This window comes from Cherax quadricarinatus, chromosome 71, assembly GCF_038502225.1.
Source record: "Cherax quadricarinatus isolate ZL_2023a chromosome 71, ASM3850222v1, whole genome shotgun sequence".
Classification (NCBI taxonomy): domain Eukaryota; kingdom Metazoa; phylum Arthropoda; class Malacostraca; order Decapoda; family Parastacidae; genus Cherax; species Cherax quadricarinatus.
The window spans coordinates 16144874-16160559 of NC_091362.1; the positions used below are offsets into that span (position 1 = coordinate 16144874).

The 15686-nt window shown below is 39.0% G+C and overlaps 1 protein-coding gene across 2 annotated transcripts in view; it reads left to right on the top strand.

Annotated features, from left to right (window-relative positions):
* Dhc36C (Dynein heavy chain at 36C) overlaps window positions 1-15686 on the top strand; it is a 117115-nt gene that overhangs the window by 100802 nt on the left and 627 nt on the right. Inside the window, exons 70-79 of one of the 2 annotated variants that reach the window (XM_070100062.1) lie at window positions 2040-2185; window positions 2404-2556; window positions 2649-2800; window positions 3444-3663; window positions 7648-7804; window positions 8094-8260; window positions 9042-9279; window positions 9655-9806; window positions 10541-10678; window positions 11765-11908. In XM_070100062.1, the coding sequence (XP_069956163.1) occupies window positions 2040-2185; window positions 2404-2556; window positions 2649-2800; window positions 3444-3663; window positions 7648-7804; window positions 8094-8260; window positions 9042-9279; window positions 9655-9806; window positions 10541-10678; window positions 11765-11908 (1667 nt within the window). Of the gene's footprint in view, window positions 1-2039; window positions 2186-2403; window positions 2557-2648; window positions 2801-3443; window positions 3664-7606; window positions 7805-8093; window positions 8261-9041; window positions 9280-9654; window positions 9807-10540; window positions 10679-11764; window positions 11909-15686 lie in introns of those variants that run through there. The other variant, XM_070100063.1, reaches the window with a different exon arrangement.

Consider the following 15686-nt stretch of genomic DNA (forward strand, 5'->3'; position numbering starts at 1 on the left):
GTATTTTAACCACCCCAACTGTACAGTATAGTTCCCTTCAGCAGAAGAGGACACCAGTTGGGGGTCATAATTGACAGACCCACATTATATTTTTTGTTTCTGTCCCCATGTGAGTTATTGCTCAGCATTTATAAGCGTTCATTACTCTTTTATAATTATCGTATGTATACATTACCGCAGCCAGGATTTCATTCTAGAGGGGCCTTAAAAAAGGTAAGATGCTGAAAAAATTAAAGAAATCATCTTCAAAAACATATGGTTTTTAGTATGCATGTGAATTTTTTTAAACTATCGTGCTTTCTTGGTCACTAATTTCTCTCTCTCTCCTTATGCAGAACAAGCACTTTCGTGATTTCTCACATATTGTGATATCACCTGTCCGCTATGATTTTATTGCATATATATATATATATATATATATATATATATATATATATATATATATATATATATATATATATATATATATATATATATATATATATATATATATATTATATAATATATATATATATATATATATATATATATATATATATATATATATATTTATATATATATATATATATATATATTATATATATATATATATATATATATATATATATATATTTATATATATATATATATATATATATATATATATATATATATATATATATATATATATATATATATATATATATATATATATATATATGTCGTGCCGATTATTTAAAACTGGTCAATTAGCAAGAACTCACTTAAAATTAAGTCCTTTCTAAAATTTTCTCTTATACGTTTAAAGATATATTTTTTCATTAATGTTAATGTCAAAATTTTTAATTTTGCACCAAAAGAATCTAGAAAACTTACCTAACCTTGTTATAACAAGAACAATTTATTTTAGCCTAACTCAACTAAATATATTTTAGATTTGTTTACAATAATTTAATACTAAACAAACACAGTGAAATATATTTTTTTCGTTAGGTTCAGAGAGATTTTGGCGAAATTATTGCATACAGAAATTTTTGCTTGTCCTATATGGCAAGATGAGCGTTGCTATTTAAGCCAAGATCGCAAGTTCTGGCTATTCGGCACGACATATATATATATATATATATATATATATATATATATATATATATATATATATATATATATATATATATATATATATATATATATATATATATATATATATATATATATATATATTATAAGGGGCTTGGACTTCCAGCAAGCGTGCGTGAGCGTGTTAGATAGGAGTGAATGGAGACGAATGGTACTTGGGACCTGACGATCTGTTGGAGTGTGAGCAGGGTAATATTTAGTGAAGGGATTCAGGGAAACCGGTTATTTTCATATAGTCGGACTTGAGTCCTGGAAATGGGAAGTACAATGCCTGCACTTTAAAGGAGGGGTTTGGGATATTGGCAGTTTGGAGGGATATGTTGTATCTTTATATGTTTATGCTTCTAGACTGTTGTATTCTGAGCACCTCTGCAAAAACAGTGATAATGTGCGAGTGTGGTGAAAGTGTTGAATGATGATGAAAGTATTTTCTTTTTGGGGATTTTCTTTCTTTTTTGGGTCACCCTGCCTAGGTGGGAGACGGCCGACTTGTTGAAAAAAAAAAAAAAAAAAAAAATATATATATTATATATATATATATATATATATATATTATTTGTTGGCTCTTTGTGTTAATCACTTCTTTATATTTGTGCTTTGTGTTTCCAAGTATAAATAAATAAATATATTATTTATTTATACTTGGAAACACAAAGCACAAATATAAAGAAGTGATTAACACAAAGAGCCAACAAATCATTAAATACAGAAAAATATCTGATGGGAAGAGAGATGTTGTGTAACAGCAAGCCGACCACTGACTGCCGTTCTTGTCCCTCCCAGGAGGGGCACCTTGATGCCAGTGAAGGGCTCTCGATTCAAGGAATTGCAACTACCCCTCCCCTTCCTGGGCTTAAACTTCATTGCCTCCCTACTGGTTTAGCGTTTATCACTGAATATAATGATGATGCTCTCCCTCGCAGACCTCCTGGGGAAGGCGTACATTGAACCTCCGCCTTTCGACCTGACCCGCACCTTCACAGACTCCAATTGCTGTCTCCCTCTGATTTTCCTGCTCACCCCGGGAGCAGACCCCACCAATCTCCTCCTTAAATTCGCCGAAGATCAGGTAGGCAGTGTCATGGGAAGTTTACCGTGTTCACCTGTTTAGCTTTATCAGATATTATAAGAAAAATACAAGGGTTTGATAAAGCTCCTGAAGAAGGAAACATGTCGCAATGTCTCATTAGTTGACTTCGTCTCCTTTACCTAACAAGGTCCTTGTGGGGCTCCGGGAAAACCTGATCCTCTATGAGCCTCACTTCGCCTCTTTACTGACCCTTCCAGGGTATGGGAGGAGACCGTCTGCAGAGTGTATCGCTGGGACAGGGTCAAGGACCCGTGGCGACACGACTCGTCGAAGAAGGAACGAGAATAGGCACTTGGGTCCTCCTCCAGAACTGTCACCTGGCCAAGTCTTTCATGCCATCACTCGAGAAGGTTAGTACCCAGAATAAGTTGTTTCTCTTGTCAGTGTTGTGAGTATCATTAGATCATTAGTATGCAGTTCACTATTCCATCGGCCTTTGCAGCTATGTGAGGACCTCAACCCAGAAACTACACACTCAGACTTCCGACTGTGGCTCACCAGCTACCCGTCTGCACACTTCCCAGTGTCTGTGTTGCAGTCGAGCATCAAGATGGTCACAGAGCCACCAAAGGGACTGAGGGCCAACCTCAAGAGGTACTGTAGTGTGTTTCGTGAAAGTTCATTCTCTAAGAGTGGTGGAGGTTCGATCCTCCATCCGGTAATCGTGGCTCAGTCTCTGTACACAACTTCGAGAGGTATGTCTGCAAGGCTACCGAAATGTTTGGGCCTCAATAATGTGGCTTACACATGTAAAAAGTGATACACACATCTAGGTATATATAAATTTAGATACAAACATCTGGTATATACGCTGAGATACAAACCTTTTGGTGTAACTGTGCAGAGATGCGCACACCTCTCAGAATATATACTCTTTGGATATAATTGTAACCATACGGCTTTAAAGAGAGAAATAATGTGAGAAAACAAATATGTGGATTGATAGACAAAACATAAATACGTATATAAAAAGATAAATGAAAAAAAAGATGGTTATATTGATAGAAATACAGGTAAATACACAGTATATATACACTGAGAGGTTTATTTCTCTCAGAGTATATAACTGAAAGTTTACTGTAATCCCTATTTTAGGGATTGAAGTATTCATGTCTAGTGGTGAAAAGGTTATATGCAAACCTTAATGGCCGTAATGTAGTCGATAGGTTTTGAACCCCATTAACTAAACCACCAAGATAAGATATCTTTACGACTTCACCGCTGTCGTCTTCGGCAGGCTGTACTTGGCGGACCCACTCTCCGAGCCTGACTTTCTTCAGGGTCCCGGCTCCTCTGAGAGGTTCCGAAGGCTGGTGTACTCTCTCTGCTTCTTCCACGCCGTCGTGCAGGAAAGGAGGCTCTTCGGGCCCCTCGGCTGGAACGTTCCTTACTCTTTCTCCGACACTGACCTCAGAATCTCGGCACAGCAGCTCCGCAACCTCCTGGGATCCTATGTGGTACGATTTCCTAGCTTGACATTAGTTATATGTAGCTTCGTAATCAATGACAACATTGTGTATAGCTGTGGAGAATGTTCAGTACATTTATTAAAGTGTTTCGTAAGGGAAACGTTTAGCCACTCGTGGCGGAACGTTTCCCTTACGAAACGTCCTGAAATATATACAAGCTTTTTTTTTCCATAGGCTGTCTGTATCACCTTACTATTTACAGCCTAAAGTTGTTTAATTTAGAGTTATGTTTTTTTATCCAAAGATGTGAATAACCCTGTTTGCATATATGCACGTGAAATTTAATAATAGAAATTGATAGTTGAACTCCGAGTGCTTTCATGGTGTTTCAATTACATTTTCATATGCATTCGTATGTGATAGTAAAACTTCTATCAAGAAGCACATAGAATCATTATCATTACACCGTGTCACATGACCATCCCATAAATGATCTTTTCTTCTTCATCCTCCAAAGGCGCGTTTTTTTTTTTTTTTTTTTTTTTTTTTTTTTTAGAATCGAATTCCATAATGAATGATACGAAAGGCAAAAAGATGTCAACAAGTGTGGTAGTACAAAGACGACGTTTTGCCCACAGAGTTCATTCAATTCATGAGCGAAACATTGCCGAAATAAAGGATAGTTTTGATACGTGAGTCCTTGTATTACCAGGTTTTGTGTATGTAGATTCTTCCATCTTCCAGAACACTGTTATATTATATTCTGATCTTTAGAACACACGTGACTTGACCTGACACTTGTACCTCCCAGAACATTGTTAAATGCTGTAGTTTGTAGAAGACCTTACCATGAATGTCTCTTCATATTCAACTGTCCTGACCTACTTACTGCTTTTCGCTGTTTTCCTTCTCTCATTTTGATAATGGTTCAGATCTAATTTTTATTTCCAGGTTTTCTGCTTGTTGTGACTTATTCCATGGATAATATTTGTGGTTTATTCTTCAGTATCTTTTTTCCAGTCACTCTCTTACTATTTGCCTGTATCAGTGTCATCCTTCAGTCATTCTCCACACGGGCCCTGAAGCTTGAACTGTTATGGGGGCCCCTTCGCAATTCTTTCTCATACAGTAGACCCAATAAAAAAAAACAATGGTTATAAATGACCATAATTTTTAAAGGGGTGGACCGGTAAGCCAGCGGAAGGCCTCGGTCAGATGACCAAAAGCTCCAAAGGCGGGTCATCATCTGACTAAGACCCGCGTCAGGAAACATTTGTCCTGTTTCCTGACGAACCTTACCTAACCTAACCAGTAGACCCAAAATTTTTAAGCATTGTGGACTAAAATCTCTTCTGGGGCCGCTCGGGGATTAGGGGGCCTTTCCTCATGCTTTCTATATTTCCTCTCATCAGACTTTCCTATGCTATACTCTATGTGCTATTTTCTTTACATTTTTTTCTATATCTTTTCAAACATACAACATTTCAATGCACTGTTTTTGAAGTCGATGACCAAAGCATGGGAAACTTAAGTCTGTCAATGTGTATATTAATAAAATACTTTGGTCACCCTTGAAGCATTAGTTCACTGCCTCTGCAACACGTATCATAATAAAGTAATAGTTATGTATCCATGTGTCCTCAGTGTTAGCTTGATGACACACGAGTTGAGTCGGGCATCCGAAGACTCGCACCGTCCCCAAGTAAACGTTATCAGTTTTTTATGGATGACAGTTATGGATGCTCCTCCATAATTAACCTGGCATCTTAGTCAAGCATAGCTTAAATTATGCAGTAAAAATTACCTTAATTTGCTTAATCTGTCTGAAGAATTTACAAAACTTTTGTTAACTCTCTGTTTGGGGATGAGAAGGCGAATCATCGGGGGAACCGTTTAGGGATCACATACTACTGACTCTCAGTACTTAGAATTTTACACACCACTGATAGCATCACTTATAAACTGATTAAAAAAACCCACGTGTACTTGAGCTTTAGTTCAATGTTAGCTTCCTAAAACTGAAAGAGAAAAAGTTGTCTTATATAACAATAGCTGAATAGGTCAGTGTGTGAGCACAAGAGCATGCACTATGTGAGTGATAAATAGTTCATGTGTCTGTGTAATGCTTTCCCGCATAATATATATTCTACCCTCACTCCCTCTCGCTGGATCCTTGCTTCAACCATGGTGAGCAAATGTCATGCACGTTGCACAAGACGGCTTCTTGCCTTCTTAATAATGCAAATTGTGTATTTCTTATGTGTTTGATTTTCGTCACGTAGCAGGCATGTATAGAACGCACCTCCACGTCATATCAGACAACTAGCTATATTGCCAGGGTCGGATTATCTATCAATTAGGCACAATAGACATAGTGCTTCGCTGCCAAGAAAGTGGAAGGGCTACAAGAATACAAGCGACCTATTAATAGTCTTAGTTGATTCAAAAATAAAAATCGAATATACTAGATCAAATTATGTAAGTTGCTTTGACACCGTTCCTTAAAAATGTTTTTTCTATTGCAGCACAGCTATTGAAAATCAAAATTTAGGTAGTATATAACTTTCTTGGGGGCACACGATTATGAGATTAATGCTGCACAGACTTGAATCCAACCTTGCACGTTGCACAAGTGTACCACAGCTGCTGCCTTCGTAAGATAACCTCGGCATTTTTTTCCGCTGTAGCATTCAGTCAACAGCAGATTTTATCGACTTATATTTTTATTAATCGACTGACTCTCAGTGAATGAATGGAGATATAAAATCTACAGAGTGAACAGCTGAACTACAAAATCTTACCCAGACCATCGTACAGAAACTATATTGTCCCTGGGATCTTCTTAATGTTTTCTCTGTCTTGTTCATCTCCAATGTTTGGTATATTTTTTATAAACACGTAGCTATTATTTTTCGTGTTTTTTTTCTGTAGCTTATTTTAAATTAGATTTTTGTTTGAATTGAATGCAAAAAAAAAATCTTTTAGACTCAAATCCTCACACAAATATCATACAGTCTCGCGCATGTTTACTAGAGACACTGAAGGTTGAAGACAGCTTGGGAGAGCTTATCAAGACATAACGTTGCTTCATACACTGGAGACGGGCACAAAAGCTCTGCTCTTACATTTCCTGGGAAAAAAATCACTCTGGCGTGGGTGTTAAACGTATAATGACATACTCACTGGCTCACAAGAGCATTAAACCTGCGTCGTAGCTTGATTGTTGTGTCCATGACTCAAGATCAGATATATACTGTGGTAGAGCACTTTGCTCTCTTTGCCAAGACCCTCTTCACAGGTGATTCAGCTACCTAAAATCTTGAAAGCCTAATTTATCTTTTATTTCTAAATGTACTGTCTTCTGGATGCTCCTCCATAATTAACCTGGCATCTTAGTCAAGCATAGCTTAAATTATGCAGTAAAAAATACCTTAATTTGCCTAATCTGTCTGAAGAATTTTTTTAAGTTGTACGCTCACTCACAGGGGTGAGTGGGCGATCACTAACAGCCTGGCTGAACAAGACTCAGGCTGTGCTTAGCAGACGTTGAAAACTGATCTTCCACCACTCCTTCAACTGGATGATCCCACACGATTTTAGCACTTCGTGAAGTACAGTATAATCCAAATCCTAAAATGTCTTGTACGATAATCCAAATCTCAAGTAGTGATGTGTTTGCTGTTCTTGTGAGGATGACGGAGTTTTACTGAATGTGTAAACGTTAACATGCATGGTTTTGTAGTACTTTCATTTAACGGTAGAAGAGAGTATTTTTTCCGTGTATATTTTAAACTAAAAATCCCAAATGACGGATCAGTAATTATAAATAAATTTGGCTCTAACTAAAAACTGATGTGTAACTATTAATTAAACTTGGTGTTTCAATCCTCAAATGTTCATTAAACTTCCATAGTCACTGTCTGGTGATGGTGTAAATAAAGATATATTTCCTCATTAAATAAACTAAAATTGGGAAAAATATGTTAAACAGATGGTTACAAGAGGGTTACTAGACGTATAGTCCTGCTGCAGGAGATCCCGTGGGAGGCACTGCAGTACCTGACAGCTGAGTGTAACTATGGAGGCAAGGTGACTGATGAGAGAGATCGTCGAACCCTCAGCACCATTCTGCGGCGTTTCTATAACCCCGAAGTCGTCCTTGGCAACCCACACTCCTTCGACCACCTAGGTATGTCCTTCCTCTGTTTGTGCAGATCCCTTTCATCTCACCATCTAAGTGAGTTCATTCTTTTACATCACCTGGATATGTCGCACCTGTCATACCACATGGACATATCCCTATGAGACCACTTTGATATATCCCTCCTGCCATACCACCTGGATATTCCCCTCCTGTATACCATCTCCATATGCCCTTCCTATCACACCACTTAGTCAAATATTCATTTTCCTAAAGTTTATAAGACCCTTCCAAGAAAAGTGTACTTCAATACTAGATAGGGTGATGCCTTTTGCAGGTGTGTACACGACTCCTGAGGACGGTGAGCACGCTCAGTTCCTGGAGCACATCTCTGAGCTTCCCCGTGATGCCCCACCTCACGTCTTCGGCATGAACAGCAATGCCAGCATCAACAAGGACCAAGCCGAAACTAACAAGCTCTTCTCAGCCGTCCTCCTCACACAGGTCAGACAAGTGTGTCAAACTCTGGAGGCTCGATCCTTCAACCTCCCAGGCCAGAGTAGTGTCTAAACCCGGCCATGACGGCTGGTAAGCAGGTCAGCTAAGAACATTCATCTTGTTACCTCTGCTAATAGCTATCACCAACAGAAACCGGGCCACTATAAGTGAACGAAGGATCGAGCCTCCACTTCACTTTGTTTTCTTTGCGTTGAATGACCCTCACAGGTTTAGCACTTCATGAAATACATAACGTTATTATTTTGCTGTGCTTCCCTTCAAGTAGGGTGCTTTGATTCTGGTGAAGGGCTCTTGATCCAAGAAATCTGAGCTACTCCGTGCTCTAACCAACCAAACCTTTGCTATATTAGTTAGCTCCTTTCGTAAATATAAAAATAATTAACCTCTCTTCATCTATCTAGACAGAATTAGAGGAAGCTGGATTAGCTAATTGCAATTAAAAGTAGTGAAATGAATATTACATATTTCGGACTTATTATTATTATTATTATTAATTATCATTGTTTTTTGAGGAGAATGCTAAACCTGTAGGGGTCATAGAGCACCTGGGGCTCCTCTGGGTAAAGAATTAGTGAGAACACCAGCAGAAATAAGCAACATTGCTTGGCTTTAATGACTGAGACACGTGTGTTATGCATGTCTCATTCATCAACTTGTCGGCATTGCATGACATCAATAATATGACACTTCTTGAATTATCTTGGGTTATTAAACCTCCATCCAGGGTTACTAATCTAAACAAAGTCTACTTCTTCGGCCTACACAGGCGACGTCGCTGTCGTCAGCTGAGGGCGGGGGCGGCGAAGGAGATGCCGTCGGGAGAACCTGTGAGGAAATCTTGGGCCGCATCCCTCCTCCATTCCACGTCGACGCTGCCCTCGTCAGATACCCCACCATGAGGGAACAGAGTCTCAACACGGTGCTGGTACAGGAGATGAGTCGCTACAACACCCTTATCCACACTATCAGCAGCACACTTAATGCTGTTCTCAGAGCCATTGAAGGTCAGGACCCCCCGAAAGTATTGCCATCTCTTAAACCGCCTGGGTTTTAGGATTTGCCAGTTAACTGGTTTATGCTTCAAAACTATCAGGATCATTAAGGCTTCATTCACCTGTACTTTAATCCCTAGAATATGGATTAAACTGTTAATGAACATACCCTGAGATACACTACCCTTAGTGTGTATACTCGAAGAATTACATAACTCTTGCTGTTTTTTCACTGAAATTTATACCTCTCAGTTTATATACACTACGAGATACACACATATCGGTGTATATACGTTGATTCCCATTGATATCATTATAGAGAGTGTAACACGGCTAAGCTAGGGAAGGGCATAACACGGCTATGTTATGTGTTGTTCTTTGCTGCAGGTAGTGAGAGCTTGTCTGAGGAGGTGGAGGAAGTGCTGGTGGGAGTGAGGACTGGCCGGGTACCCTCTATGTGGAGAGCCAGATCATACCCCACACTCAAGGGACTTGGATCTTACATCACCGACTTAGACCAACGACTCCAATTTCTTCAGGTACAGTGGACAGACACTGTTAGATTCTTCAGGTACAGAGGACAGACACTTAGATTCTTCAGGTACAGAGGACAGACACTGTTAGATTCTTCAGGTACAGAGGACAGGCATTGTTAGACTCTTCAGGTACAGAGGACAGACACTGTTAGATTCTTCAGGTACAGAGGACAAACACTGTTAGATTCTTCAGGTACAGAGGACAGACACTGTTAGATTCTTCAGGTACAGAGGACAGACACTGTTAGATTCTTCAGATACAGAGGACAAACACTGTTAGATTCCTCAGATACATAGGATAGACATGGTCAGGTTCTTCAGTTACAGATACCAGATCCAGTCAGGATCTAGTTATTTGGGTAGAGAGCCTGATGCCTCTTATAAAGGTTCTGATTCCTCTTGTGAGTGCCTGGTTATGTTGTTATTTATGTAAATATTTTTTTACAACACATGCAAGCCTGATCAATAGTACTTCACGCAGCTTATTCACCAGCTTTAATTGAAGCTTAGATTCCCACTGTACCTTATATGTTAGTTCATCGTACAAAACACGTGACTCATAAATGGCCTTTAACTCATGCTCTAATTTGATAGTAAAAAACTATTTAGTTACCTGTAACTCATTCTTAAGTAACATATGACTACATTTGGCTGGTCCTTGAAATGATATCCTGATAGAGAGCTTCACACGAAAATGAATTCTGACGTGTCAAGATTCAGCTGTGGCTTTCCTGTAGAGTTGGTACGACAATGGGCCTCCGCGAGTGTTCTGGTTGAGCGGGTTCTTCTTCACACACTCCTTCTTGACAGCAGTGTTGCAAAACCATGCCCGGGCCCACGCCCTTGCCATCGACCAGCTGTGGTTCCACTTTCAGGTACTCAACTTGTCCTTACTCACTTTTGTTCCATTCGAGTAATTTTCCTTGTTCTGGAAGTTAATCTCACTTCCAAGGTTTTCAAAATGTGTAATCTTATTTGTTCCATGAAATTTTACTGCTCCCAGGTCCTCCAAATATATAACCGTGATGGGTCTTTTAGCTATACTCACTTCCAGGTGTTCCAGACATACATTTTTGCTCATTCCATTAGCTAATCTCACTCTAAGGCATTTCAGACATGCAACTTGGCTCATTCCATTAACTTACCTCATTCTCAAGGGATTTGTATTTTTTATCGAAGATTATATCTTACATAGTTATCCTTACTTTCAGAGTCTTTTATTTTCAGGGAATCCAACTTCCAGTCTATCTCTATTACTTCTAAGTATCTCTTGTGGCTATCAAGCAGCTCCCATTATCCTCCTTCATTCCTTGCGCTGAGTGACATACATGGGTTTAGCGTTTCATATAAACAATATTATTAATAATCCTCTCTTTCCAGCCATTAATATAACTCTTCAGTTATGTCTTCAATAGTGATTATATTATAGGCTTTTTTACATATGTAATTATGCAGCACTAACATAAGCTAGAAATTGTTATAGAATAAATTCACAAGGTTTGATTATACTGCCATAAAACTTGGATATTTATTTGTTTGTTTAACAGAATTTAATAATATTTTTATTGTGATTTCATTTATTTCTTAGTTGGTGTTTCCTTGTTTACATAACCCCTTTTAAAGTAGATAATAGGCCTTAAGCAGCGTAAATGGCTCCTGTTTTTGTTTCTAATACTTCCATGGCCGGATCGAGACACTCTTCTCCTGTCTGTGGTGTCCGAGATTTGAGCTCCCAGCATTTCACACACTTCATCTTACCTCCAAGCAGTCATTTTCAATTATTCCATCATACTTTCCACACTTGACGTTAATCTAACTAACCTTCAAGCAGACTATTCCAGGTATTCCCTGTTGTTTTCGGATAGTTTGTGCATCTTCCACGTTGTTAGTCCTCCATTTAAGTCACCCTACCAAGTCATCAGTCCTCCAGGTAGTTCTTGATCTTTCTCATACTTCTGCAGGTTCTGGAAGTGGACGAGGACAGCCCCGCTCCAGAAGCAGGCGCCTATATCAGAGGCCTTTACCTGGAAGGCGCCAGATGGAACTTTGAAAACAATCGTCTGGAGGAGGCTCTGCCTAGGAGGCTTCATGAACACATGCCTCCTGTGAGTGCCTGGTGTTAAGTTTGCTGTGGTGGCTGGTGTTGTGGTATGGTAAAGATTGTGACTTTTATTCAAGGGTAATGTTGGTAGCGATGGTAATGAGAGTGATAGTAGTAGTAATGGAGCATTTGAAGGTGATGTGTGTGATAGGGGTGATAGTGGCAATGCATGGGATGGTGGCAGTGCATGTGATGGAGGGGATACGTGCAATGGTGGTGATGCGGGTACATAGTGATAGCGGCAATGTTGTCGATATACATATATATATATATATATATATATATATATATATATATATATATATATATATATATATATATATATATATATATATATATATATATATATATATATATATATATATATATATATATATATATATATTTCAACAAATCGGCCGTCTCCCACCGAGGCAGGGTGACCCAAAAAAAGAAAGAAAATACTTTCATCATCATTCAACACTTTCACCTCACACATAATCACTGTTTTTGCAGAGGCGCTCAGAATACAACAGTTGAGAAGCATATGCGTATAAAAATACACAACATCTCCTTCCAAAACTGCCAATATCCCAAGCCCCTCCTTTAAAATGCAGGCATTGTACTTCCCATTTCCAGGACTCAAGTCCGGCTATATAAAAATAACCGGTTTCCCTGAGTCCCTTCACTAAATATTACCCTGCTCACACTCCAACAGCTCGTCAGGTCCCAAATACCATTCGTCTCCATTCACTCCTATCTAACATGCTCACGCACGCTTGATGGAAGTCCAAGCCCTTCGCCCACAAAACCTCCTTTACCCCCCCCCCCCTCTAACCTTTTCGAGGACGACCCCTACTCCGCCTTCCCCTACCGATTAATACGCTCTCCTTGTCATTCTACTTTGATCCATTCTCTCTAAATGACCAAACCACCTCAACAACCCCTCTTCAGCCCTCTTATTAATACTTTTATTAACGTGAGGCATTACGTAGAATGAAAGGGGATAAAGCAGCTGGAACTGATGGGATCATGACAGAAATGTTAAAAGCAGGGGGGGATATAGTGTTGGAGTGGTTGGTACTTTTGTTTAATAAATGTATGAAAGAGGGGAAGGTACCTAGGGATTGACAAAATAAACTGTAAAAATTATAGAGGAATAAGTTTACTGAGTATACCAGGAATTAGAGGTAAGACAGAATGTAGGATTGCAGATGAGCAAGGAGGTTTCAGAGTGGGTAGGGGATATGTAGATCAAGTGTTTACATTGGAGCATGTATGTGAACAGTATTTAGATAAAGGTAGGGAAGTTTTTATTGCATTTATGGATTTAGAAAAGGCATATGATAGAGTGGATAGAGGAGCAATGTGGCAGATGTTGCAAGTATATGGAATAGGTGGTAAGTTATTAAATGCTGTAAAGAGTTTTTATGAGGATAGTGAGGCTCAGGTTAGGGTGTGTAGAAGAGAGGGAGACTACTTCCCGGTAAAAGTAGGTCTTAGGGATGTGTAATGTCACCATGGTTGTTTAATATATTATAGATGGGGTTGTAAAGGAAGTAAATGCTAGGGTGTTCGGGAGAGGGGTGGGATTAAATTTTGGGGAATCAAATTCAAAATGGGAATTGACACAGTTACTTTCTGCTGATGATACTGTGCTTATGGGAGATTCTAAAGAAAAATTGCAAAGGTTAGTGGATGAGTTTGGGAATGTGTGTAAAGGTAGAAAATTGAAAGTGAACATAGAAAAGAGTAAGGTGATGAGGGTATCAAATGATTTAGATAAAGAAAAATTGGATATCAAATTGGGGAGGAGAAGTATGGAAGAAGTGAATGTTTTCAGATACTTGGGAGTTGACGTGTCGGCGGATGGATTTATGAAGGATGAAGTTAATCATAGAATTGATGAGGGAAAAAAGGTTGAGGTATATGTGGAGTCAAAAAACGTTATCTATGGAGGCAAAGAAGCGAATGTATGAAAGTATAGTAGTACCAACACTCTTATATGGGTGTGAAGCTTGGGTGGTAAATGCAGCAGCAAGGAGACGGTTGGAGGCAGTGGAGATGTCCTGTTTAAGGGCAATGTGTGGTGTAAATATTATGCAGAAAATTCGGAGTGTGGAAATTAGGAAAAGATGTGGAGTTAATAAAAGTATTAGTCAGAGGGCAGAAGAGGGGTTGTTGAGGTGGTTTGGTCATTTAGAGAGAATGGATCAAAGTAGAATGACATGGAAAGCATATAAATCTATACGGGAAGGAAGGAGGGGTAGGGGTCTTCCTCAAAAGGGTTGGAGAGAGGGGGTAAAGGAGGTTTTGTGGGCAAGGGGCTTGGACTTCCAGCAAGCGTGCGTGAGCGTGTTAGATAGGAGTGAATGGAGACGAATGGTACTTGGGACCTGACGATCTGTTGGAGTGTGAGCAGGGTAATATTTAGTGAAGGGATTCAGGGAAACCGGTTATTTTCATATAGTCGGACTTGAGTCCTGGAAATGGGAAGTACAATGCCTGCACTTTAAAGGAGGGGTTTGGGATATTGGCAGTTTGGAGGGATATGTTGTGTATCTTTATATGTGTATGCTTCTAGACTGTTGTATTCTGAGCACCTCTGCAAAAACAGTGATAATGTGTGAGTGTGGTGAAAGTGTTGAATGATGAAAGTATTTTCTTTTTGGGGATTTTCTTTCTTTTTTGGGTCACCCTGCCTCGGTGGGAGACGGCCGACCTGTTGAAAAAAAAAAAAACACCTCCTAATTTCCACACTCCGAATTTTCTGCATAATATTCACACCACACATTGCCCTTAGACAGGACATCTCCACTGCCTCCAACCGCCTCCACGCTGCAGCATTTACAACCCAAACTTCACACCCATATAAGAATGTTGGTACTACTATACTTTCATACATTCCCGTCTTTGCCTCCATAGATAACACATTTTTTGTCTCCACATATACCTCAATGCACCACTCACCTTTTTTCCTTCATCAATTCTATGATTAACCTCATCCTTCATAAATCCATCCGCTGACACGTCAACTCCCAAATATCTGAAAACATTCACTTCTTCCATACTCCTCCTCCCCAATTTGATATCCAATTTTTCTTTATCTAAATCATTTGGTACCCTCATCACCTTACTCTTTTCTATGTTCACTTTCAACTTTCTACCTTTACACACACTCCCAAACTCGTCTACTAACCTTTGCAATTTTTCTTTAATATCTTTCATAAGCACAGTATCATCAGCAAAAAGTACTGTGTCAATTCCTGTTTTGTATTTGATTCCCCATAATTTAATCCCACCCCTTTCCCTAACACCCTAGCATTTACTTCTTTTACAACCCCATCTATAAATATATTAAACAACCATGGTGACATTACACATCCCTGTCTAAGACCTACTTTCACTGGGAAGTAGTCTCCCTCTCTTCTACACACCTTAACCTGAGCCTCACTGTCCTCATAAAAACTCTTTACAGCATTTAGTAACTTACCACCTATTCTATATACTTGTAACATCTGCCACATTGCTCCCCTATCCACTCTATCATATGCCTTTTCTAAATCCATAAATGCAATAAAAACTTCTCTACCTTCATCTAAATACTGTTCACATATATGCTTCAAAGTGAACACTTGATCTACAACTTTTTTTTAACAAGTCGGCCGTCTCCCACCGAGGCAGGGTGACCCAAAAAGAAAGAAAATCCCCAAAAAGAAAATACTTTCATCATCATTCAACACTTTCACCTCACTCACACATAATCACTGTTTTTGCAGAGGTGCTCAGAATACAACATTTTA